The 27688-nt window shown below is 41.5% G+C and overlaps 2 protein-coding genes and 1 long non-coding RNA gene across 7 annotated transcripts in view; 2 read left to right on the forward strand and 1 right to left on the reverse strand.

Moving 5' to 3' along the window:
* The first annotated feature begins 8153 nt into the window (after positions 1-8153).
* Positions 8154-12169, forward strand: LOC121713304. Of its 3 annotated transcripts, none has more exons than XR_006032779.1 (7): positions 8154-8306; positions 8412-8564; positions 8702-8761; positions 8948-9157; positions 9283-9434; positions 11566-11645; positions 11748-12167. It is a non-coding gene; the product is annotated as an uncharacterized LOC121713304 (long non-coding RNA). The 3 variants fall into 3 exon arrangements; XR_006032780.1 differs by having other exon boundaries at positions 8435-8564; XR_006032778.1 differs by having other exon boundaries at positions 8156-8564; positions 11748-12169.
* A 1763-nt stretch (positions 12170-13932) lies between these two features.
* The window catches only part of slco4a1 (solute carrier organic anion transporter family, member 4A1), a 45444-nt gene continuing 31688 nt past the window's right edge, over positions 13933-27688 (forward strand). For 2 of the 3 annotated variants that reach the window (XM_042097810.1, XM_042097815.1), the window contains exon 1: positions 13933-14093. The gene's annotated coding sequence lies outside the window, so the exon portion shown is untranslated. Of the gene's footprint in view, positions 14094-14269; positions 14362-27688 lie in introns of those variants that run through there. The other variant, XM_042097814.1, reaches the window with a different exon arrangement.
* LOC121713237 lies at positions 22081-25857 on the reverse strand. The gene is made up of 4 exons (XM_042097728.1): positions 25627-25857; positions 25380-25545; positions 25171-25295; positions 22081-22404 (listed from the first exon to the last, which is right to left on the reverse strand). Exons 1-4 carry the CDS (start codon positions 25774-25776, stop codon positions 22081-22083), a joined length of 765 nt encoding a protein of 254 aa, XP_041953662.1. The 5' UTR covers positions 25777-25857.

Consider the following 27688-nt stretch of genomic DNA (forward strand, 5'->3'; position numbering starts at 1 on the left):
TTTTTTATATACTGGGTTTATATTTACCCCCCAATTTATTTTCTTAACGGTGGGGGTGTTACGCAGATGCTCCTATAGTATTAATATTGCGTTGCGGCGCGTGGGTTGTCTTGTCTTGTCTCTGTCTCCCTCTCTAGGTCATCCCGAGTGTGGGCCGATTGCGGGGCGGGGCAGGGCCTATATAAGACGGCCGCGTCCTAGAAGGAGGTCTCTTTTCGCTCCTCGCTCTCGCCTCTCTCAGAGCGGAAACTGCTGGCAGCGTCGCACTGCGTCGTCCTCTGGCCTCGCCATTTTCCCTTTGTTTGAAACCTACGTTCGTTAAGTTAGCACTCACGTATACAGGCTATTTGTAAAGCACTTTTACTTTATTTATAGTTATCTGAGCGGGTGGTGTTTGGTGGCGGGTTATTGCACGTTATTAGAAACAGGCCCAGGGAGTGAAGCAGACTCGAGAAGACTCACCAATCCTTGTTGTCTTTTGTTTACAGTCGGGAGTCAGCTTGGTTTTCTTTTGAGTCAGTCAGTCACAGGGTTTGTTTTCTGTTTTGTTACTTTTTAGCGTTAACGCACCACCTTGTTCTGTTGTTTTTCGTTGCGTTTTATTCATCTTTGTCAAACAACGCACTGTTAACAACTATTATTTCTGGCTATTTGTTCAATTAAATGTCCTTAAATCGTCACTTCTCTCTGGCCTTTGTTATGTTATGTTGAACCATCTCATCAATTGTATGGTCTCGTAACAGGTGCCCTACTGTATGTGTTCCCCAGGTAACTAAGTTATGATCATTCTCAGTTGGAAAGTTGACCACAATTCTGGTAACTAAGTGTCCTAGGCCACTGGGTGCATAAACACTGCACTGATATGGAGGTTGCCGTATGGTTTGAGTATGTATATGTTGTGCGTGTCCTAGGCCAGTGGTTCTCAACCTTTTTTCAGTGATGTACCCCCTGTGAAATATTTTTTCAGCCAAGTACCCCCTAACCAGCGCAAAGCATTTTTAGTTGAGAAAAAAAGACTTAAAACAGAACAATGTGACATCAGTGTCTATTTTATTAAACTTTGGAACCACGACTCCATCCATAAACTTCTCAGGTCCGCGAGTAATTCAAACGAGAGTAATGGGTGTGCAGCATTGGTTTTTGTACATGACGTTATTATTTTGCAGTCACTTCGTCTGTTTTCATAAGCCAGAAGGATCAACATACTTGCTATCAATGGATAGCCCTGTGTCTCCTCTTTCATCTGATATGCTTGCCATATCTATGTGTTCACGGGTTCGCGAGTAATTCAAACGAGAGTAATGGGTGCGCAGGTGAACGCAGAGAAGTATAGACTGTAAATATGGTGAAATTTGATTAAATTTCATGTTTTTTATTTTCATACTTTAACGTACTGAAGTGCGTGGCCTCGTTTGAAAGTCCCACTTCTGCTCTGTCACGCAATAAAGGTTTCATCTCGCTGCGATGAACAGTTGCGGAGCAATGTAACAGAGAAGAAAGGGTGTGTTTTTTGACGCACTTTGCGTCAATCGGGTTCTAAGGGTTAAAATCTCACGTACCCCCTGGAGTGCCTTCACGTACCCCCAGGGGTACGCGTACCCCCATTTGAGAACCACTGTCCTAGGCCACCGGGTGCGTAGACACTGCACTGATATAGAGGTTGCCATATGGTTTGAGTATTTATCTGTTGTGCGTGTCCTAGGTCACTGGGTGCATAGTCACTGTAATGAGGCCACCAGGACCACGTGTTCCCCAAAGCCCGGCCTCAACACTCATTGATACAGTAAGCCCAACGGACGCAGGGGCTGTTGATGCTGCCTGAGCTGTGAGGCAGGTGGCGATGTTTGAGTTGATTCAGCTCATTTTTACACCTATTGTTGTGTATTAGTGTTTAACACTAATTGTCAGATTAATTCACAGGAATTTTGCAAATAATGTTTGACTGTTCATGTTTGAGTTCATTAACATTTACTGTTGTCAAAAAGGCAGTTGATAGAAACTGCAATCCACAAGCACCTGATTAACCCATTTCACCCCATCGGTCACAATTGTGACCGAAAAAAAAATATGTACTTATAAGCCTCTAAAATTGTAACTACTACTGGACTCTGTCAGAGGCCTCAAGTAGTACGTGTTGGCAACAATATCTCAAGCAGCATCACACTGAGCACGGGGGCCCCTCAAGGCTGCGTGCTCAGTCCGCTGCTCTTCGACGGTGCTGTGGTAGAGAGAGTGAGCAGCACCAAATTCCTGGGGGTGCACATCAGTGAAGACCTCTCCTGGACCACCAACACTGCATCACTGGCGAAGAAAGCTCAGCGCCGCCTGTACTTCCTGCGGAAACTCAGGCGAGCAAGTGCTCCACCAGCCATCATGACCACATTCTACCGAGGCACCATTGAGAGCATCCTCTCCAGCTGTATCGCTGTGTGGGGCGGAAGCTGCACTGAATACAACAGGAAAGCCCTGCAGCGCATAGTGAACACAGCTGGCAGGATTATTGGTGCTTCACTCCCCTCCCTGAAGGACATTTACACCACCCACCTCACCCGCAAGGCGACCAAAATTGTGAGTGATGCAAGTCACCCCGCTCACAATCTGTTTGATCTACTGCCCTCTGGGAAGAGGTACAGAAGCCTGCGCTCCCGCACTACCAGACTCACCAACAGCTTCATACACCAAGCTGTAAGGATGCTGAACTCTCTCCCTCCTCTCCCCCCTCCACCCTCAGCTACATAACATCCTGGACATTGGACCCACAATGGCCGCCTGCACTACTCCACTTGCACACTTGTACACTTTACAACTTGTTGTTGTTGTCCTGAAAACACAACACTTCTGCTGCTCTTACATAACTTGCACCACTATGCCACTTTCTTTCTTACTTAGGTCAAACAGAACTACCCAAGCCTTTTATTGGCCTGACTTTGCACTAGTATTTTATTGACTGTCTATGCACAATTTCAACCAAATTTTGCTGCTCTTATTTTTTTCATTATTATATGTGCCCTCTTATTTACTTATTTACTTACTTTTTTGTTTACTTGAATGTTATGTTTGTCTGTGGACTTAAATTGGTAAAATATGTCTTGTCTTCACCGTGGGATAGTGAGAAATGTAATTTTGATCTCTTTGTATGTCTGGAACATGTGAAGAAATTGACAATAAAGCTGACTTTGACTTTGACTTTGAGACAGTGGAGCGGGCAAGAAAAGATGCTACAACTGCTCAGGTACTTTCCCCCACCGCGAGGGGATGGTGTGCCCGGCGAGGGGAAAAACATGTAATGCCTGTGGAAAGCAAGGAAATTTTTCCAAGTGTTGTCGGTCCAAGCAGCCTCGAAACAACATCAGAGGCAGACACGAAGTGGATTATGTACATACGGGTGGAAGCAGCAACACTACACCTCAAGAAGCAGGTACTGCAGACACAGATTCTTCTGAGGAATATGTGTACACAGTTACCCAATCAAAAGTGAACCTCCCACATGCAAAGATAAAGGTTGGTGACTGCAACATACATGTGATGCTTGATTCTGGAGCTACTGTTAACATCATTGATGAATCAACTTATCAGAGACTGAGACACAAACCCTTACTCACCAAATCCACGGTTCCCATCTTCCCTTATGGTTCAAACACCCCACTGCCTACCCTGGGAAAATTCACCTCACTAGTGGAGTCCAAATCACGATTCACAAATGCGACTTTCCAAGTACTTAAAGGAGAATTCCGGTGTGATATTGACCTAAAGTGTATCGAAACATGATACCGAGTGTGAAAGTATGTCTCATAGCCCATCTCGGCTTGTCCCCTGCACTCCAAAATCTGGCGCTAGTTAGCCGATGCTACCAACATCTTTTTCAATAGTGGTGCTTCGGCATCGGGCTAGCCATGCAAATAAATCACTGTTTTACACCCATTTACGAGGCTCAATGTATCTCCACACTTCATTGGTAGACTTCCGAGGGCCCTGACATTTAAAACGAGACATTGAGAACTTTGAAAAAGCACTGGTAGTTTACTTACAAGACGATTTATACAGACAGTATCTTCACGAAGTTTAGCGTTTGCAGCCATCTTGAATTTAGTCACGATAAGTCGAGCAACCAGTAAGAATGAACAGGTATGATAAGGGATCAGATTCCAAAAATAATTCAGTGGAAATGCATGGATTCCAGTTGCTGTTACTGGAAGAAACTGGAATCCATGCATTTCCACTGAATTATTTTTGGAATCTGATCCCTTATCATACCTGTTCATTCTTACTCGTTGCTCGACTTATCGTGACTAAATTCAAGATGGCTGCAAACGTTAAACTTCGTGAAGATACTGTCTGTATAAATCGTCTTGTAAGTAAACTACCAGTGCTTTTTCAAAGTTCTCAATGTCTCGTTTTAAATGTCAGGGCCCTAGGAAGGTCTACCAATGAAGTGTGGCGATACATTGAGCCTCGTAAATGGGTGTAAAACAGTGATTTATTTGCATGGCTAGCCCGATGCCGAAGCACCACTACTGAAAAAGTTGTTGGTAGCATTGGCTAACTAGCGCCAGATTTTGGAGTGCAGGGGACAAGTCGAGATGGGCTATGAGACATACGTTCACACTCGGTATCATGTTTCAATACACTTTAGGTCAATATCACACCGGAATTCTCCTTTAAAGGCAGCAATGGCAGTTTACTTGGATATAACACTGCCAGTCAATTGGGACTTATCAAAGTTGCCAATACACTCCACACAACTCCGGAGCGGCCAGTGCAGTCTACTCCAACCTCAAACCAGACAGAGATGAAGGCAGTAGATGATCTTCTCACCGAGTATGCTAACCTCTTTCATGGGACAGGAAAATTAAAGGGTTTCCAGGTCAAGCTACACATTAAGGAAAATGTTCCTCCAGTTACGCAACCCCACAGAAGAGTTCCATTTCATGTTAGGAAACGAATTGAAGCTGAACTACAACGTTTAGAGAAACTTGACATCATTGAGAAGGTGGATGGGCCTACCCCGTGGGGTTCTCCAATTGTTCCTGTTCCGAAGCCAAAAGACCCAGAAGCAGTGCGTATTTGTGTGGACATGAGGGTACTTGATTCGAAGGGGCCTCCTGAAAAGCACATCAGCAGGAGCCTCCTCTTCCCTTTCAGTCTCTGACTGATGCACCACTACGACAGGCAGATGCCCTGGCAAAGAACAGAATGAAACAACATGCTGATCGGAGGCGCCGTGTTGCCTCTTTGGCTCTGAGAGTGGGCGACATGGTCCTGTGTCGTCAAAAGAAGGAAGGGAAGTTATGCCCTGCTTACAACCCTCACCCATACAAAGTCATTGCTATCAAAGGTTCCATGGTGACAGCCAAATACAATAACCATGTTATTACCAGAAACTCATCCCACTTCAAAAGTCTACCAACACAGGAAGATCCTCTCAGTCATATGGTGTGAAAGTCACAAGTGGTGGTCGTGATGTGGACTGGACTGAAACTCTTCCCGAACAAACTCCAGGTCCCCTAGCCCCTGACCCCCTTCCAGCCACAAGGGGGCGCTCTGGCTTTATTGTTTAAGTAAAACTGCGGGAGTAGGAAGTCGGGCATTATTCACTAACATGGATGTACGAACTGAAGTGTGAGATTGAAGTTCAGTAAAGAGCCGAAAATATTACCCTGCTGCGTCTGAGTTTAATTCTAGAACTTTATAGGTGCAACAATCTAATCTTATATTAATTACAATTATTTATGTCTGTGTATGGTATATAACCTACTTGGGATGCTTACATGCAGATGTCAAAGTGTTTCTATTTTCGTATTGATCCTCTAAATCCGAAGTTTAAACGGTAGGCCTATAGCTCTACTCAGAACTATTAACGTGGACAGCTCCCCTTAAGAGCATCTTAAGAGCAGTGCACGCACGTTCACGCTACGAGCATGTTCGGGAAACAGTCGGAAAAACCAAACGAACGATCGTAAGATGAATCGTAGAAAACCCTCTTAAGAGCGTGTCTCCGTCGTTATCGGGAAACTGGGCCAAGGTCAGTGAGGATGGGAAAAATCGTACATTTGTGCAAACTTTGCCCGCACTTCAGTCACAGTCATTATTCATTTAATCATTAAATAAAATACAGTACACGTCTTGGTTCAATAGGTTACGTGCAGTCATTTTAATATGTTTTAATAAACATTGAACCAGTCCGGCCCTCGGCTTGTAGCAAATTTGTTTTTTTGGCCCTCTAATGTATTTGACTTTGACATCTCTGGATTATATGATTTCGAGCTTGTGTAGAACTACACTACTGTTTAATATCCTCCCTCTCCCCGATTGAGTTAAAGCTATCTACAGCTAGCCTGCTAGCACTAGCGGTCGCTAGCTAGTGGACATAGAAGCAAAGCAGAGCCCGGACATTCTCTGATAGAAGTCAATGGTTGCCTAACATACGATGCAAATGATTTGACAATAACTATACTTCATTAGCAGACTGTTTAGTTAAATTACAGGGAAACCAGCCAACAAGTTAGGATAGCTAACAGTAGCCAATAGTGGCATAACAAACTTTTGAAACACATGAGATAGCTACCAGTTGAACCTAGTTCTATCATGCTGTACAGTTAGGCTCATTGAAAATTACAATGTATTTATACATCTGTATAGCTAACGCTACGGCTCTGGTGTCTGTAAGACAATACAGGAATCTAAAAGAGGATGGAACTCACTAACTCACTACAATATGTACTTAATGTCTATGTCTTATTTTTCATTTTAGATGACAGAGCACAGGGCCCAGTTTCCCGATAACGACGGAGACACGCTCTTACGAGGGTTTTCTACGATTCATCTTACGATCGTTCGTTTGGTTTTTCCGACTGTTTCCCGAACATGCTCGTAGCGTGAACGCACGTGCACTGCTCTTAAGACGCTCTTAAGGGGAGCTGTCCACGTTAATAGTTCTGAAATATCCTCTGATTTGACGGTGATGTCAGGTGACTGCACGTCACAGCTATAGGTCTACCATTTAAACTTCGGATCTACACATTAATTCACATCAATACGAAAATAGAAACACTGTGACATCTGCATGTAAGCATTCCAAGTAGGTTATATACCACACAGAGACATAAATAATTGTAATTATTTTAAGATTAGATTGTTGCACCATGCAATATTTTTTCGCGGTGTCACTTAAGAACACGTTTGAAGATAAGAAAGAAGTCGAGTAAGAAAGAGAGGAAATGTGTAGGCTTAGATTTTGATGCAGTAGGCTACAGACTACACCACATGTTGCTTTCTCTGCTTTTTACCTCATAGGCCTAATAAAATATTCACTTAGTAAAGATAATGTCAAACTATTCTGGCAACGTCTCGTTTCATAACTTGATTGCATTTTTGTCCGCTTTTCATCACATTATTATGACCATTAAATGTAGGCTATTTTGCACGCTAAAATCTGATTCATCACAGGTAAACACAATAAAGAATGGGAACGTAAAATGGATTATGTATTCTAAGTTGTAATTCCTCTGTATGTCCTGTTGGTGACCTCAGTGAGAAGTACTGTTAAGACGCTCTTAGCCGTAACGAGTATTCTGGAGCACTCGTAGATCTACGAGTGTTTTCACGACGCTCTTAAGCTACGATGGTTTCGGGAAACAGTCGGCAAATCTTAAGACGTTCGTAAGAGGGACTTTACGACGCTCTTAGGCTTAAGATGCTTTCGGGGAACTGGGCCCTGGACTGTGGAAGATGTCTGTCCATCAATTTAATTGACGGCAAGATAGTATCCATTACCTTTGACTATCTTTAAGTGTCCAATTTGTGATGTAAAGTTTTATCTTCCCAAATATTTGCAACATCTACAGTTACTTCATCAGCATCTTCCTGATTTCTGCATTGTTTGCATTATATTTAATGTAATGAAAGTCTATTGTCTACTTGCATTAACAGAACAGCATTAATTAATGGGGAGACTGCTGGGGTTGACAGAGGGGATGGTTGAACAACTGTTTCCTCTGATGAAACACAGTCTTGTTTTTTAAGGGGGGAAAGTTATGCAAATCATCATTGGTTCAGTGAGTATACTTCATTAATTTCTCCTGGTAAAGAGATTTTTTTCATGAAGGTGTTTTAGGACCACATGTTATTTTTTTCTGCCTATTGTTTAATAACGCTCAGCATCTCTTTTGCTACTAAAACCACGAGTAGGAAAATTCTAATTCCAATGATTGTTCTTTCAGGTACCCACACCATAAAAATACACTGATGTCCTGTGGTGTCTGATCACTAGATATCCATTTCTTAACGACCACAGCTCATCTGGATATGTATTTTATTTTTTAACGTTTTGTTATGGAAAACATTATTCCTCAATTGAATTCCTATACTAGCCTACTCTGTCTGAGCCTCATAATTCATGTCTTTACTCAAAGGAGACCCTGCTGGAGTGTCTTAGGAATAATTTTAAAAAGGAAAGGTCTCCTTTGATAAACTTGACGACGGTGCAGGAGATGAAGAGAAAGTTTGGTGTCAAAAGACAAAGAGTTGTGGACCATGTGCCTCTGGAGGACCCACCTGGACATCAGGTGCCATTTTTACATTCTTGCTTGTCTTTAGTCCGTTTGTTTGCTTGTCTGTATATCTATATACTAGCTAGTCACAGTAGCCACTGTTTGTCAGTACAGATATCTTAATATTACACATTTCTCTTTGCTAATTTCAGAGAGCAAAAAAGTGCAGAGTGGGGGTCCAGATGTCTTCTGATTATGAGCCAACACAAGAGGTTTGTAATATGTTTGTAAATGAAATGTTGAATCATACAGCAGTTGGGTCCGGCTACATTATTTATTTATATCTGATTGAATGAAAGACTATCTGGCTTGAGAACATACGTACATTTGTGCAAACTTTGCCCGCACTCACATACGTAAATTCAGTTTTGCATTCTCTGCATGTCTTTTTTTTTCAGATTATGTTGGACCTTGAAGCAGTTGGGGAGGACTACCACAGCTTTTAAGAGCATATAAACGCCATAAACAATTAGTTGTGCCGTCGTCAGCCAGATATTAGTCATATAATGGACAGGACGAGGCAAACTGTCTATAAGAGGGTAGAGCAAATGGGAAAGCCAACTGAGGAGGTGATGGAGATGTTCCCATTTCTTTGGGTGTCAGAGCTGGTGAGTAGCACAGTCTTATAGTAGTATTACTATAATGTGAGTTCAGTGCTGTTCAGGAGTAAGTTCTATAACCATTTATTGGTAACTACAATTTTCTCTGTTTTGTTTTGTTTGTTCATTTGTAGATGCATCATGAAATGAAGTTGTGGTTTGGACTGGACTTAGAGCTAAGCCTGCATAACACCCTCAGTATATTGACCCCTGACGTCATCAGAGTGGCTTGACAGTGGGAGTCAGAGGGAGAGGCTGTCAAGCCTACGAGATACTAACACAGATGGTAAGTCACCAGCTTCTTCTTTTCCCTTGCACCCTTCAATTATTTAATAATAACTAGATGTACCGCATAGCGGTACAAAATATGACCACCTGTTGTCCGTTATTGTTCGTGCAAATATAGGCTGATTCATGTTCCCTTGCATTGTGTAACTGAGGTCCATGGCTAGTCTGGCTTTCATCAGACCAAGCTCAATCTTTTAAGAAATCAAAAAATAAATAGCGGGCAGATCAGGCTGGGTTCACCCAGCCTAGTCCATAGGCACCCGATATTGTTTAATTTTCCGATTGAGATATCCACGCTCTGGCTATTCTAAATGCAAAAATGCATCAGGGAGTTATGACAAAACTGTAACTAACAAACTAGATCCTAATAGAAAGCTGTTAGCTTCCCTAAGCTACAGGTAGGCTTATAAGGTAGGCCTATTTACAACATAAATTGTCAATAGGCTATGCTGGCGACACAAATAAAATCTCCTTTGGAAACCAATGGCTCACGCCTTACAGTATCAAGCGGACTTAAACTGCCATATCGTGGCGAAAAGTTGTAAAAAAATTCACGCAGCTCCATGAGTCAAGGAAAGCGCGAATGAAGTAGCCACTTCTAAATGGGACCCACTACACAGTAGCTTAAGGTGTGTTGCTAAAGCAGCCATAATGAAATGAAGGTGTCATTGTTTGGATACTTCACACACACATGCTTTTTAATTTCACAGACTACAACTACCAAGCTGGAATCAAAGCACATCGATTCCCCTCTCACACCCTGCACGCACTTAAAACAAAATAAACAGGCGTCTCAGTCTTACGCATGTATAGGCAAAACTGTATCAGACCGGTGTATTGTTGGTAAATCTTCCATTGCACAGAATGATTTTTGTAGCACGTGCAACAAATGACAGTCGAAAGATACAATTGCAGTGCTGCTATCAATTTGCTTGGTATAACCGCATTTATAGTTTTCTACAAATGCAATCAATCAAATTGGCCTCCATCACTCAACCAACGCTAACGGTAACATTACCTAGGTCCTTATTGATATTATAAGATTAACGTACCTGCAGTAAAAACCAAGCATGTCCGATAAACATCCTCAGATTTATTTCGGCTTCAAGAAGAAATGGGAATTAGATAGATAGATAGATAGATAGAAAGATAGATAGATAGATACTTTATTGATCCTCAGGGGGAAATTCAAGAATTACATTTCATGTTAACATCCTCCTATCCTTATTAGACATTCTTTGCGGTAAACTACAGTCCTTGTAGGAAGCGTCCATTGTTTTTCCAACCTACTTTTAACTTCCAACAAAATGACGTCTCACTGCAACGATGCGCCATCTAGTGGACAAACGACTACTTATCGCCAATACTGGAAATGCAGCCATGATGATGATGATGAATATTTATTTTGGCTTTCTTTTAATCCTACTGAATTTGTAATTATGTATCGGCCGTTCTAATACCGATAGTATGTGGGTGCCTGTGTGTGTGTGTGCATGTGTATATGTGTGCACCACCATCTACAGGCCAATGAGTGTACAGTCACTAAATGTACACATAATTATCTAATATATAATCTAATTTTTTTAGACCCCCCCATGGATGAAATTCTATGAAACTTGGCATACCCCCAGAGAATGCCAGGTCAATCATACACATAAAAATTTGGTGCAGTTCTGAACATCTTAACTGAAGATAGGGGCGATTAAAGCAGAATAATATTGCATTTTCATTTTTACCGGGGGGGTGCAAATCACAAATGAGTGATTATGGGCCAGGTTGATGTGGGCCCTTGAGACCAACATAACCATAAAAGATTCTTCATCCTCAGTGCCACGGTTCAGGTAGTTATTTAGGAAAAACTGCTTTTTTTGCGGTTCGGGTGGCCCCCGGGGACGAAATGAATTTTTTCCGTAAAAGTCTAGTGGGGCTACATACCCACCAAATTTCATGTGCCCCGGTGGTTCGGTGTCCTGGGTATCGTTGACCAAAAATTCAGGAAGTAGATGACGGGAAAAAAAAAAAAAAAAACTTTGACAATCCCTATATGACCGCTTCGCTAGCGGCGGTCATAATAAGATCATTAAACTATGTTTTAATGAAATCATTATTTGTTTCTTTTGAAATTTCAGACCTTCAAAAAAGTGCTGCTGTCCTAATTTTGCCTGCCCTTTTCAAGGAGGATGCCAAGTTTCTGTATTGTTTAGACGAGGTATTTGATATTTTTAACATTACAATTAACATTGCTTTATGTTGTCAATTCACATCATAGACTCTTACAGGAGATCCCTTGTACATTTCTCATTTGCATTAGGAACCACTGTGTTTCCAACCATCATCTTCCAGGGTTGCCAGGAGAGCATCCATAAAGATGGATGGCATCACAATAGCAAGTGGAGAGATGGATGCCCTCCAATGCCTGCTGGAGGTGTATTACATCTTTGGTGTGGAGTACCACATGCAGATTAAGGACACACTGGCTTTTACAGAGCATTATTTGTTCAAGATACCAAGTCAAAAAAGAGTGTCGACTCCTGTTTTGAGACTTTACAATCAAATTGGCTAGTCTTCGTTAATATTACCTTTTATTATATGATATACTTAATAAATTTGCTTGATTATTTCTAAATCTGTGTGTGGCCTTCCTGTTCATGTTTTTATGTGTAGAGCCAGGCACAACTCTTTCATAGTATTACAGGGCTTACAGCATGTAAACAAAGGTTTGTGTAACAAGTTAATGGGTATATTTTCATTTAAAGTAAAAGCCTCCCTCTTTCCTAAACAATTTTACAAATATTATTGATAATCACTATACAATATATTCATCAGTGATCACTAGTAACCATTATCATTATTTATGATTAAACATTCAAATATGATCAACAAGTAATAAAAGGTTTTGGGGGAATGAATGAACCTGTTAAAAGTTACTATTTAGAACCCTTTTATAAAAAATGAAAGAACCCCTACGGGTTCTTTATATTGAACCCTCTGAAATGGTTCTATATGGAACCTTTTGAGGGTGCCATATATGTACCAAGTTATAGAACCCTTAAAGGTTCCATTTAGAACCTTTTGTTTTAAGAGTGTATGATAGAGAGAAACTATGCCCCCTGGGGGGCGTTTTACCCCACAAGCTATGACTTTTTAAAAAATTGTTTAATTTTTAAAATATAATTATATTCCTTATAAATAACATATGCTGTCAAACTACAGACTTCACTATTCATCTATCATACATCAGTGTGATATCCTGCATAACAATATTCTCTTAAACACTTATTTACTAATATCTGAAAATTATAGCACTTACCATGTAATCCTCTTCTCGTTAAATATGTCGCTGGTGTCAGCTTCTCCGTGGAAATGTGTATATCCCCGTTGTCAACGTAGTGCATAGCAACAGTAGAAATGTATTTTGACTCCCACTAGTGGTTAATTTGGGAAAAACAGATGGGGGGCGTTTTACCCTGTTTTACCCCATAGGGGCGTTTTCCCCACTCTACCCTAAGTAAAGTAAAAATATCTGAAAAATCAATTTGTACTTTGTTACTTCCCATCTCTGATAATAAGTGTATGCCGAAAACGATGGATAGAGTAGAATTTCTTTTTTTTTGGACATGAAGGCATCAATCTTTCTGCTTGACACCCATGTATTCTGTGATATTAGGTTACCATAGCTAAAAAAAATTGATTAAAAAAAGTGCTTTTATGATGAATGTGTTGGTAACGGCTACACCATGGGACAGGTATTAAATTAAGCGAAATAAAGTACATACAATTATTGTAGCCTACCAGAAAACACCAATTAAGTATGTGAAAATCATGAGTAAGCAACCATTAAAAAGTCTTGGCTTGTTTTTGTTTACTAATTAGTGGTGCTAAACATCAGATTGAATGCGTTTTTAATAGAATTACACCCTGTGGACAGACCCGAATTCTGGGAAATAATGTGGAGTCAAGGCGTCCAAAGATTGAAACCAATTCAATACAATGTGGGAGCTGCTTGGTTTTTGGATGAGTGTGCTGAGGTGAAGAAGGTCATACGCCTACTAGACATATGCTCATGGGAACAGCCTCTTAGTGCTCATGGGAACAGTCTCAAACTCAAACACCTGTTCGTGCAAACAGGATATGGAGAAATGTATGTTCAGCTCTGGGAGGACATGAGGGGAATCAAGTGAAGAACACGTAGACTTAACACAGCCTACTATGCAGGCTGTATGGAGACAATAAAGCTGTTTGCTCTTCCAGATTTCTCCAGTAAGTATGCTAAAAGCTATAGGCTACTGTAGGCTACCACACATCCAATGTATTCTTTCTTCAGGGAAGCCCCTGTAAAGTCTCTGAGCAACAGTTCAAAGGCGTTTTTTTAGTAAGGGCTACCGCACGAAACCTTGTGCAATGACAGGATGACACTCAATTGGCTAAAGACCATAGCGCCATGGGAGGGCGGTTCTATGTTGAGCAGCGCTTAGTCCCTCGCATCACCACCAATATGAGCGGGCTATTACCACCCCCAGCGTAGACAGTATGAAATAGTCTAAGCTTTTGGCGGTGATGGGATAAACAGCTAACAAGGCAGAAGATTACAGACCATTGTATTGTTGTCTCCGCTTTCGTACTCCTCAGGCACATTTAGAAGAAAGGACATAGACAAGTGAGTATTTCTGCCTCAACTGTTGTTTCTTATTTATGGGGTAGACTATTTGCTGTAAGTCTATATGAGGCTATTGTCATGCACATGCCTGTGAGATCCACCAGCGCGATGCGCCGACCAGCATCCGGATCATCATTGCTGTCAAGTGTAGCGACGAGGCGGTCCTGATAAGCTGATGTAGGCTAGGATGTATTGCCTAGTCCTAACGTTACCTAGGCAATAACACCTGTCGTAACGTTACATTTCCGTTTATTCCGTCCTCGTTTGGGTAAGTAATGCCGGTGTGTTTTCTTGCCTTCAGTCGTCACCATGCTGATTTCCGTCGGTTTCAACAGGATACTCAGTAGGCTAGACTACCCACATCATGCACGCTCGCATTGTCTCTATCGTAGCCTAATCCGCGACGAGTAGGCACGTGGGTCGCTATTATCAGTCAAATAAAGCTATTCCGCATTAAGCACACTAATGGTATTAGCATGTTAAGAAAAAACCGACATATAGCACTACATATTGATATTATCGTGTTAAATGTCCGTCAGTGTAGTGTCGTTTAGATGCCTTATGTTATTATAGATGCATCATTTGTTATTGTAAAATGTTTGGGAAAAAATGCCTTGCGCACTTAATGAAAATAGCTAGCATCAGGGTGTGTCAATTCATGACTGTTTGGGGTGGGGGGATACCTGACACGAGATTCCAATGGCAGTGTTATGTGGAGGTGGACAACTATTCAGCTGAAGGACAGTGGCAGTTTCCTCTGAAATCGGTGATTTGATGTTGATGTGGTTTTATAATATAGGAGGACTAAGCCTTACGTAGCCCACATCAGTAGCCTAGGAGGTCTAGGAGTGGCTCGCATGGTGCTACATTGATGCTGCATTCTAAGCCTACTGAACATTTTAGTGTAAGGTGTTGATTCTCATGCTAACTGGAGCTCATGTGGATTCAGTCGACCTCCAAGAGGTTTTCATTTCAGGTAACAAATTCCAAGAATCCTAAAAAACCTCATATTAACATCTGGAGTAACTTTCACTCTTGATTAACGATAGGAATAGGTTATTCAACGTGAGAGGCTATATTCTGAGTTTTACAATCTGAATGTTTTGCATGAGGATGACAGAGTTACTCAACAACCTTTTAGGATGAATTTCCAGACAAGCAAACTGTTGCTATGACAAGTAGCTCAGTGATGGCACAAGCAGGCAAGCTGTGTGCAAGATGCGGGCAGCAAGGCTATTGGTTCACTTCCTCCCAGAGCAGCTGAGTGATGTGTTGAGTGAGGAGCATGTGACTCATTCATGTATGATGCACAGTAATCTCTTGTTGTGCTTGTTCTGAGTAAAGCATCTCTTACCCTGCCCTTAACCTCCCATATGAACACTAACACAAAGATCAACACTAACGCAAAGATCGACACTAAAAGCTGCAATGACCCCTAATCCCCCAGACTATGAGGCATCGTTGGTGTTCTCCTGGTGAGATCACTTTCCCTCATGAGCACCCAACCCCCCCCCCCCCCTCACACACACCCTTAGTGGTGTGTTCCATCTGGTTGGGACACAAGGTTATCCTATAGGCACATTTGAGGTCAGGGCAGGCTTTAATGTTGTGAGTGGAGGACGCACGCTGCCATATCCCATACAAATTAACAGCAATATATGGACTGTGCCAGTTGGTCAAAGTAGAGTGAAATCAGCAAATCACTTTTCATTCTGTGCTAACCCTGTTTTCACAGGGCTGTTGTGAAGTCTCTGGGCTGTCCCTGGCGGCCGGTTGTGGCCATCCTTTAAGTAGATCCCTTGTCCCTGAATCAGCTTCTGTTTCTGCTTAGAGAAAAGCCCTCTGTGCGCGGACAGTGGAGAGCCGGATATTATCAGCCGTCCTACAGCTGGTTCAGATGGAGGCTTCACTCCCTGATCCCTCTCAGATGCCACACAACATAATGCCCAAATGCCAACGTGTTCATAGATAGTTCAGAGGTCATGGTTTCTAGTTTTTTTTTCTTTTTTTTTCTGATTTTCCATAATTCTCGCTTTGGTTATATTCTCTGGTGCAATCTCTCTCTCTCTCTCTCTCTCTCTCTCTCCCTCTCTTCCTGTCTCTTCTGTTCAGTATTAGCTGGGAGGTTGCTGCTAATAGTGGTTAGGTAGGAGGGTTATGGTGTGGGCTTGTGACATTAAGTGACAGCCATTTCTGCTGTCTGCTGTCTGGGTGGAGGAGAGTGTGCCTCAGGCCTCTCTGCTGTCTGGGTGGAGGAGAGTGTGCATCAGGCCTCAGTCTTCTCTGCTGTCTGGGTGGAGGAGAGTGTGCATCAGGCCTCAGTCTTCTCTGCTGTCTGGGTGGAGGAGAGTGTGCATCAGGCCTCAGTCCTCTCTGCAGCTGGTGGACCCAAGACTGCTGCTGCTGCTGCTGTGTCACTCTCACATGTCTGTGGAAGCCCAGTGTAACATCCATCACATCCTTAACATCCACATCCATCACATCCACATCCATAACATCCACATCCTTAACATCCACATCCACATCCTTAACATCCACATCCATAACATCCACATCCTTAACATCCACATCCTTAACATCCACATCCACATCTATAACATCCACATCCTTAACATCCACATCCACATCCTTAACATCCACATCCTTAAACTGGAGCTGCCCAGCTGAACATATCCTTCTTCTGAATGGAGCTGAGCAGTCTTAACATACTGTAGGTCTATCCTTCCTGTGAATGGAGCTGCAGCTGACCAGTTTAACATACTGTAGGTCTATCCTTCCTCTGAATGGATGGTGCTTGCACTCTTGCTTTTCATATTGGAGTCTGTACATGTGTGAGTGGGTCTGAGCATGCTCACAGTGGGCCTGACCAGTGGTGCATTTCAGATAGGGAACTACATTGCAAAATGCACTTTGGACTAGTAAGGGTTATAGTGGGGAAATAGGCTAGAGTTTGCTAGGGCTAGAAATCATGACCTAATGGAAGATGAACACTTGAAGAACTGCAGCTTGTAGGGCGTACCAACAAAATGTTTGTTTAATTTACAGCTGTTGTCAATGAAAACAAAGGCCCTGTTTACATTTGTTTTTAGAATGTCTCTTGGGTGATCTGCTGAGACTCATCACGGTGTTACCTGTGTACCTGTGTTTAGAATCTGCTATTGCCATCATTACATTCATCAACTCCCATTGTCACGGAGGCATCAGAACACATTAGTGTTAACACTACAGAAGATATGTACGTATACAACACATACAACACATACACATATGAACACATAGTGTTTACACTACAACAGATATGTACGTATACAACACATACAACACATACACATATGAACACATAGTGTTTACACTACAGAAGATATGTACGTATACAACACATACACATATGAACACATAGTGTTTATACTACAGAAGATATGTACGTATACAACACATACAACACATACACATATAAATATACGAACACATAGTGTTTACACTACAAAAGATATGTACGTATACAACACATATACATATGAACACATAGTGTTTACACTACAGAAGAAATGTACGTATACAACACATACATATGAACACATAGTGTTTACACTTCAAAAGATACTGTATGTACGTACAACACATATAAATATATGAACACATAGTGTTTACACTACAACAGATATGTACGTATACAACACATACACATATGAACACATAGTGTTTACACTACAGAAGATATGTACGTATACAACACATACACATATGCACACATAGTGTTTAAACTACAGAAGATATGTGGTCAAATGTGTCTCAGATCACCTCGCCAAGTGGAAACACTATGGATCGGATCACAGTGCATCTTGGTGATTGTTTGCACTTGTGTTTAGAACTGACCACTTTGGATCACCCAAAACACATTTAAAAAACAAATGTAAACAGGGTCAAAGTGTGCTCCATAAGCCTAATGATCAACTGCAGTAGTTTTTCTTATGTGAACCACCTGATCATGGGATAATCCTGGGACACCCATGCACTGCAGATGTGGTGTTTGCGTGTGTGCATGTGTGTGTGTGTGTACATCATATGTCAGCTATGACTGTCCACTTGCTCTTAGTGTACAAACTTCCTCAGCAGTGAGGCCTCTCTCACCCTTGTACACTGATAAGGACATGAGGGGCTACTGAGCAACTGTGTTAAGGAGCTGAGGGGCTACTGAGCAACTGTGTTAAGGAGATGAGGGGCTATTGAGTTAAGGAGATGAACTGAGCAACTGTGTTAAGGAGATGAACTGAGCAACTGTGTTAAGGAGATGAGGGGCTACTGAGCAACTATGCAACTGAGATAAGTTCCTATTTTTCATAAGCAGATTTCATCATGATCAGATGTACGCTGATGATAATCATGTTATTGATGATTAAATGTGTGTTTTGTAAATGTCCACCTGCATATGACAAACTTGTGGATCAAGTGTTTAATCAACACATCCTGTATGTAATAGGGTTAAGTATAAGCCGATCTCAGGGGCAGACATGTCAGTCGTGTGCAGACATATCACTTTGCATGCATGTGCATTGTTGCAGATATGTAGTGTGGAGCGATGGGGGGGGGGGGGTGGGTCAGTGATGGAACGGCCTGAATATTGAGGTCATGAGACGCACACTTTTAATTGCGCTCCCGCCTCGGTGACGCCTCGGTGACCTTTTGCGACCCCCAACACACACCCCTGAGGCAGGCAGACCTGGCATCCTCACAGATGATTGGCTCTTGAGGCAGGCAGACCTGGCATCCTTACAGATGATTGGCTCTTGAGGGAGGCAGACCTGGCATCCTTACAGATGATTGTCTCTTTCACTGGGTCATCTCTTCCGTTTGGTTTCACGTGCCGTCCAACAGGACCTCGTCAGAGAAGGCAAGACGGAAGAACTAGGGCACTGAGCTTGTGTGTGTGTGTGTGTGTGTGTGTGGTTGTGTGTGTGTGAGTGTGCGTGGTTGTGTGTGTGTGTGTGTATGTGCGTGGTTGTGTGTGTGTGTGTGTGTGTGTGTGTGTGTGTGTGTGCTTGGTTGTGTGTGTGTGTGTGTGTGTGTGTGCATGTGTCCGAAATTGCAGGACTATCAGCCTTTTGACTGATGCTATTTTAGTGTATTTGGTAACCTGTTACACTCTCATTGGAGAGCTTTGGTTTTATTTGGTTTGGCCTGACCATTTTGTTTCTCTATCTGACACGATTTCTCATTCCGACTGAACTGCCTTTGTTGGACTTGGGCGTTTACTGGATTCCTACCTGGAGGCTTTATTAAGTGTTTAGAATACCTCTTATACTAAATGAGCTGACCTTTTATTGTGCTTCCTATTATACGTACGACCCTGACCCTATCTACTCACCAAAGGAGTGGTTGGAGAGGATATTGCCCATAAGTGCGTGCGTGCGTGCGTGTGTGAGTGAGTATGTGTGTGTCCATGGTCACTGGCAGTCTTCAGGTTTCTTGAGTGTGTGAATGCTGAACAGAAGCTCAGACTTGTTCAGTGACCTGATGATCAAAGACGTCTGAGTCAGGATAACTGTGCAGTATAACACACTAAAACCTAAGTACACTAAACTGTGCAGTATAACACACTAAAGCCTATAGTACACTAAGCTGTGCAGTATAACACACTAAAGCCTATAGTACACTAAGCTGTGCAGTGTAACACACTAAAGCCTAAATACACTAAGCTGTGCAGTATAACACACTAAAGCCTATATAGTATACTAAACTCTGGTATAACACACTAAAGCCTAGTACGCTAAACTGCAGTATAACACACTAACGCCTAGTACACTAAACTGTACAGTATAACACACTAAAGCCTATATAGTACACTAAACTATGTGGTATAACACACTAAAGCCTAGTACACTAAACTGTGTGGTATAACCAGGGCTTTGAACCAGCATTTTTCCCCAATTGGCTCATTCCGAACAGAAACAGTATTTTAACGTTTACATTTTTTCAACCCTAAAATTGACGTTCCTGAACCGGTTAGAACAAAAAAAATAAAGTTCCTGAACCCGTGAATAACGTTCCATGTCAGCTGCGGGACATACAAATAAGTAGGCTGATCATTAGGACTTTAAAACTGTGTTGTTAGTCACATAATTTTCCTTAAGTCTCTATCCTGTCATCAAACATTAAAAAAGCATATAGGCTACATTATGTAAGCGGCATAACAGAAATTCTGACATGCCTACATTTTTTTTTTCAATATTATACGTGAATTAAGACAAGGAACATTTTTGCCATGTTGTTTATTGGCAAACAACTGGACACATCCGTTATACTTCTTGCATAGCTTAATGTGCAAATGACAAATAGGCAGGCTGCATAGCTGTCATTGAGATCTTCAATTGACCAAACCTAGTCAGGGCCCAATCAGTGCATTTGTTTCTCTTATGTCATCAAACAATACAAAACCACACAGCATTACAGAAGCATTACTGTAGTTCCTACATCCATAAAAAAGCCTGTGCAACTCACATAGTTAAATCTGTGCAAATAACTGAAATATGGTAGGCTACATAGCTGCCATTGTGAAAATCAATTGACGAAACCTGGTCAGGGCCCAGTCAGTGTATTTTTGTCTCACTTATGTCATCAGACAATACAAAACCTCAATGGTGTGTGGTGTGCATAGCTGCCATTGTGAATATTAAACTTATAAACAAATGCCCAAAACCTTGTCAGGGCCCAGAGGGAAATGAAAAAAGATTCTGCCTGTACAGCTGGCGGCAAGCTTCTCTATTACTTTTCTCCCGATCGGAAGTGAACCTCACCAAGTCATATTGCACAGAAATGTTGTCAAAGAAGGAAAAAAATAATGCTATTAACCGGTTACCATTATTTTAGATAAACAGTTATGTTCTGGAACATAAAAAATATTAAAGTTTCTGGTTTTGTTTCTGTTCCTAGCAAAACATCAAAAGTTTATGGTTTCCGTTTTTGTTCCGTGAACCAGTTCAAAGCCTTGGGTATAACACACTAAAGCCTATATAGTACACTAAATTGCGGTATAGATTTTCAGAGGACACTGTCATATTTCCATGTGTAATGCATGTGTGTGTGTGTGTGTGTGGTCGATGCATGAAATGAGCAGCCTTCCCTGCCCCTCCCCACTGTTCCCCAGGGGTAATGTTTGTCCCCTTAAGAGCCAGTCGAGTGGAAAGTGGTTATTAGGTCAGAGCGGCAGTCTGCTGTTCCTAGATCAGACTGGAACAACTGACTGGGCACCAAATCTCACTGTACAGAAATGAACAGCAAATATCACCAAAAGTATGATTTAAAAAAGAACAACATTAAAGCTTTGGATTTGGTATACAGTATGTACATATGTAGGCTACTCATGTGTGGTAGTGGGCTGACAATAAGCCCAGACGCACTTTGACAGTATGTGCAGGACAGGACAGGCTAATGAGTTTACACAACAGGGTGTGAGCCTTGCCTGTTTACTGTAATCAGTCTGCACTCTCTAATTTAGTTCATTTATCTTGATCAGTGATTGGCGGCACGTCGTGGCAGGTGCACAGCAAGTTTGTCAGTGTTAAATTAAAACCCACAGTGTTAATTGCATCCACTCTCTCTAGTGTTAAATTAACATTTTTGAAAGTGTTAGAATGTCAACACCCATTTTTTGTTGAATCAACACTGTATATTGTTAAAACTCAATACTATACAACACTTTATGGTGTTGAATTCACACTACACTGGTGTTAGTGTTAAGATAAAATGTTAAAAAAGAACACTGCTTTCTTCAACACCAACACCAGTGTAGTGTGAATACAACAAAACTCAAGTGTTAAAAATTACTAATAGTTAACACTACTAGGTGTAAATACCAATAACACTAGCTGCGGCACATTTCAAACGCAATGTATGTCCTGGATACAAAGCATGACCAGACTTCAAATGTTGGGGGCAAAAAAAAAGCAACTTTTGTGCTGTACCTTGCAAATGTAACAGGTGAACATTTTCAAACCTCAATATGATCAACTTTTGCCCGGATTTCCTTGACCTGTGCACTATCTTTTGTAGTGCCGACGTCAATCCCATATACAGTAGTCTGAATGAAGGTGTAGAAGTTGCACAAGGCCTCATCGTAGGATACAGCAAAGACGAAGTGGGCCTTAAACAGTTCGTCGAAGGCAGCCACAGCTGTCTGTGCCACGCAGGGAATGGCCTTCTGATCGAGGATGACGTAACACTTCTGGATACTACTCTTCTTTTCTCCAACACAGAGGAGGAAGGGCTGTGCTGATCCAACTCTGTCCAGGAATGTCACCATGCTCGTCCCCACCTAAGAGTGTTGGAGGGGAAATTAGGAACAGTAATTTGTGTTTGTTTAAACACCGAAGAGGCAGAAAAAAACAATTCTCTACCTTCCTTTAGCTGGATAGACATCTAAACACCCATGGGCGTAGATTTAGGGTGGGACGCTAAGGACTAGTCCTAATCAAAATTTTAAGATGACAAAATTGTCCCCACCAATATTTTAGCGAACTTATTTGTACTGCTGATCATTCCGACAGCCAGCATGACAATACAAGAAACGTCAGGGTTATCTGACACGCAGGCTACACGCATGGAGAATGCCAATGCACAGGCTACTTTGCAGTGGCAGTCAAGCGAGCAGGTGTGTCAACGACAACGGTAAGTTACCAGGGCTGTCTGCCAATACATACCCCATAAAAGGCCAAAGTAAAAAAATTTGATATTGAATTTGACTGACAGAGCTTTCAATTCGGCAGCTGTGGCCTACTGGTTAGCACTTCGGACTTGTAACCGGAGGGTTGCTGATTCGAACCCCGACCCCTCATTGCTACCCAAGCGCTGCTGTTGTTGCAGGCAGCTCACTGCGCCGGGATTAGTGTGTGCTTCACCTCACTCTGTGCTGAGTGTTTCACTAATTCACGGATTGGGATAAATGCAGAGATTAAAATATACTTATACTTACAATTAACCACATTATAATCAATAGGCCAAAATCATAATTGTGTATCTGTGCCGAATTTCGTAATTCAAGTCCAGTGTAGAACTGAATAAGAAAATCATAAGGCTGTATATCTTGAACTTCCAGTATGTGAGAAACTTGGCTTGCCTTAATATCTCCAGCCTCAAGTATGCAGCTAATAAGGAAATATAATTGTTATTTAATTAAACAAGGTGAACTTCTCCCCACTGTGCAATGCAGAAAAGGATGCTACAAGGAAGGGAATTCAAACACACTCAACACCTTACCATCTATTGATGTCATTGTGGTTCATTGAGATATCTGACATTTTTTCTGTTAATTGGCTTGGATACAAAAGGACATTGTCGCCTTTGTCGGTGTCCTTATGTGAACTTGCACAGGTAACCTTGCTCATCTTTACTTGCGTACGACTTCAGTGCTTCAGGGCAGCCGTGGCCTACTTAGCGCTTCGGACTTGTGACTGGAGGGTTGCCGGTTCAAACCCCGATCAGTAGGCACGGCTGAAGTGAAGTGAAGTGAAGTGAAGTGAAGTTCCCTTGAGCAAGGCACCTAACCCCTCACTGCTCCCTGAGCGCCGCTGTTGTTGCAGGCAGCTCACTGCGCCGTGATTAGTGGGTACCTCACTGTGTGTTCACTGTGTGCTGAGTGTGTTTCACTAATTCACAGATTGGGATAAATGCAGAGACCAAATTTCCCTCACGGGATCAAAAGAGTATTTATACTTATACTTCAGACCAGAGCTGATGCTTCAGCAAAGGCTGTCACTGAAAAGCTGTGAATGTCGTTGAACACAGCTGTTCTCACATTAGCCATCTCACATTAACCATTGTTGCCTAATTACCAATTATTCATCAAGTAGTATCTACTTTTTTTAGTGTTTTTCACATAGTATTTTGCAGTATTTTTAAAATACAAAAATACACATCAATAAAGTATTTTGATACAAAATACAGAGCCATTTCCTTCAACCCAATAAAATAAAAATGACAAAATACTATTTTCTATTTGAAATACATATTACATGTTTCAGAAATCTTGACATGTCTAAGTTTTGGGTTGCAATATACAGGTAGTGGGCTCTCTGTTAATTTTAATGAGTAGGCCTAAGCCTAAAGTTACAGCATTTCTATCACAATTGACCAGACTTTGACCTTTGGTCTGCTTTTAACAAAATTCTGGCTATGATTGTTCCTTGTATTGCATCATGAGCCATCACTGTGCCTATTGCATTCTACTGTTGTTAGCCTTAAGAGCACTGTTGTTAGCCTCATTTTAAGAGCATTATTTTATGTAAACAATATACTTCAACCATTTGGTCACCAGACTACAACCATATAATATATTCAATGATTGATTAAACAAGATGAAATATCCCATGTTCACCCATCCTTTGCTAAGAGGCGTTTTTTTCTGCCAATAAACATGCCAATATTTTAAATGTTATCCCCCAAAGTTAGATATGATGATGCATACCCTTCTCGTCACTGTGCGTGCAGTAACTCAGTCTGATGCGGTTAGCCTAGATTAGCATAATTCATTGCCAACGCCAACATCGTCCTATTTGAATAATGTGACCAATAATTACAATGTGTAGAAATTTAAATGTGAAATGACCGCTATATTCTAAGCATGTGCATGCTTGGAACTACATTCTCATTCAGGCAAAGCACTGCTACTTGGGATTTTCAGAAGGAACACTGTGCTTTTTAGGTGCTGCATGCAAATCACTCTGCCCAACTAGTAGTGCTTCGCCTGAATTAGAACATAGTTCCGAGGATGTATGCTTAGAAAACACTGCATCTCATTTTACATTGATGTTTACATACAAATGGGAAAATGTTGGAGTTCTTTTGTCACTTTTGAGTTATACTGTAGGCTTGTTGCATCTGCCCACCCCAATGAGTTGTGCTAAACTAGGCGTGTCAGACTGAGTTACTGCACGCAAAGAGGGATATGCATCTGTGGTGTGTCCCTTTAACTGCTGTGAGGGGGGGAAATACACACACCTGACTAAGAAAGTGACAAATCATAGGCAAATTAAGTGTTAAGAGGCAAAACAATATTCAGTCACCATTTATGTCCCGAACGTACCTTCATGAACTTGACCACATGGGCAGTCGCTTCAGTGGCACTGATTTTCCCATGTCTTTTTCCTTTTGCGGTTGGAGGCAAGAGATGAACGAGCAGGAGGATAGCTGCCAAGTCACTGTCCCATCCTAGTGGATTAGTATGGCAACACCCACATTGCATGAGTACACAGTCATGGGTGCATATGAAGAACACAATCCGTGGACACTTACCATAATCATTTGATTCCTCTTGAGCAGACAGAAGGTCATCCACATGAGTACCAGGGCGAAGGCCTTCGCTGACAGTGATAATCCTAGGTTTGTAGAACGTTGGCCATTTTGCAATAAACTTGCCTGAGATGTCTTCTCCAAATAGCATTGTGAAGTCTTGGTTAATCTAACACAAACAGAAACCATGTCAAAACATGGTACACAACACATTTAATAATTGGTACATCAAGCTAGTCTCTATTCTTACCAAGCCTGGTGTATCCAGGAATCGGGGAAAGTGATCTAGGATGACTGAAGACTGGTCTGGATCGTGTAGCATACTCTGAAGGTGTTTGAAGGTTGGCTTCATTTTCTCTTTAACAACTGTTTGGTCTGCTGAATGCTTCATCACGGACATTGCTTCTCTGCATTCATCACCTGACAGCTGCTCAGATGTTGATGTCTCACGCAGGGTCTTAGGGCCATGTTGATCAGCAGACTTGGACACTTGTGGTATTGCGCTGAACCGTTTTCAATCTGTAGACCAGGTAACCTTGGCCACTGTGAGGATCGTAGTAATGTTCCTGTCAGACAAGAACACAGCAAGAGGCACGGTCAATATTAAAATCCATCGAAGCTGATGTCTGTATCAGGACCTCAAAACAAGGCTTCTCTATACATGACCAAATTAGACTAAATTAGGAAATACTCACATAACCAGTTGGTGAAGCCTTATCCTTCAAATTGGGGAAAAGGGTGACTTCCATAGGCATAGGACACACGGACATTGATTGGTGGGACCCTCCTACACCATAGCAGGACAGGGTCAGTTTGAAAAGTAGTTCAAATAAGTTTAACATGGCTGGTGTAAAAGCTTGAGAACAGAGTATATAACAGATATTTTAACAAGTATTTCAGTTATGAAGTAGACTACAACCCCAATTCCTAAAAGGTTGCTGCAAAAAGGACATAAATGGACATAAACATACATTTCTTTCAACTTTCATGGAAAATAAGCACATTTTGAATTTTATGCCAGCAACACATCTCAAAAAGTTGAGACGGGGGCAACAAAAGGCTAGAAAAGTTGTGTAATAGACGACAAAAGGAGGAACATTTCACAACTAATTAGGTTAACTGGCACCATGATTGGGTATAAACATTTTTTAAAAAAAGCATTCGAGCCTCTCAGAAGTGAAGGTAAAGGTTAACATTTTGGGTGGCCAAATAATGAAATAAAAATAATGTTTCATGAAATTACAAATAATTTGGGGATTTCATCTACAGTAGATAACAGCATGAAAATATTCAGAGAATCCAGAAAAAAAAGAAATGCCCCTGTCCCAACATTTGAGACATGCTGTTGGCATCATATTCAAAATGAAATATTTTCCAAAAAACAATAACTTTTTCTGTGCCAACAGTTGTTATGTTGGTCTTTTCACTATTCAATTAGATAAAGGGATAACATAATTTGTAAATCATAGCATTCTGTTTTCATTAACATTTTACACAACGTCTTAATTTTTCTGGAATTGGGGTTGTATTTTATTGGTCACTTACCCATGACTCTCGATCATATCTGCCACTAGGATGTTGACAAGTTTTCTTCTTGTTTGATCAGAAAGGCCTTTGGTCGCGTTGTACTCTTTGAATATGTCTTCACCCCCGGTTTTTTGATGTAGAGCTACATAGACTATCTGTAATATAGAGGTTGCTTGTAAACTTGCTATGCATTTTGAAAATGGTTTCACATCCTACCAACAACCTAAGAACTACTTACATCTTTTGCTGCCTTACGGTCAGGTGGCCACTGAACTCGCAGACTCAACTGCAGAAGGAGGCCTCAGAGACCTCTTTCTCAGCTAAGGGAAGGGGGGGGGGGGGGGGGGGCACAGTTTAATAATATTTAAGTTTAATTGGAAAATATATTTTACATAAAGCAACATAACCCAATCTTACCAATAGCAATATTGTTGTTTCTGTTCCTATTGACAGATGTACTCATTTGAAGTCACTCTAGACAAAAGAGTCTGCTAAATGACCTAAATGTAAATGCCATGGGAGGGGCATTTCTGTGTCTTACCAGAGTCCTCAGTGAACACCTTGAAAGACACTGCAGCAGATCTCACTAACTCATCAAAAATGTCAGCATCTACATCAACTCCTGATGAGTCCTTCAGGTCCACATCAGATTCGTTTGGCAGGTTGAATTTAGCTGAAACTGAGATCCAAAACAATTACTGTAATTTCTCAACTATTAACCACAGTTGATACAGTAATTTTGTAAAATTCCTGCATCTCTGCAACTAATACACGGGTGCAGCCTC

The sequence above is a fragment of the Alosa sapidissima genome, chromosome 7 (genome assembly GCF_018492685.1).
Source record: "Alosa sapidissima isolate fAloSap1 chromosome 7, fAloSap1.pri, whole genome shotgun sequence".
In the NCBI taxonomy this organism is placed as follows: Eukaryota; Metazoa; Chordata; class Actinopteri; order Clupeiformes; family Clupeidae; genus Alosa; species Alosa sapidissima.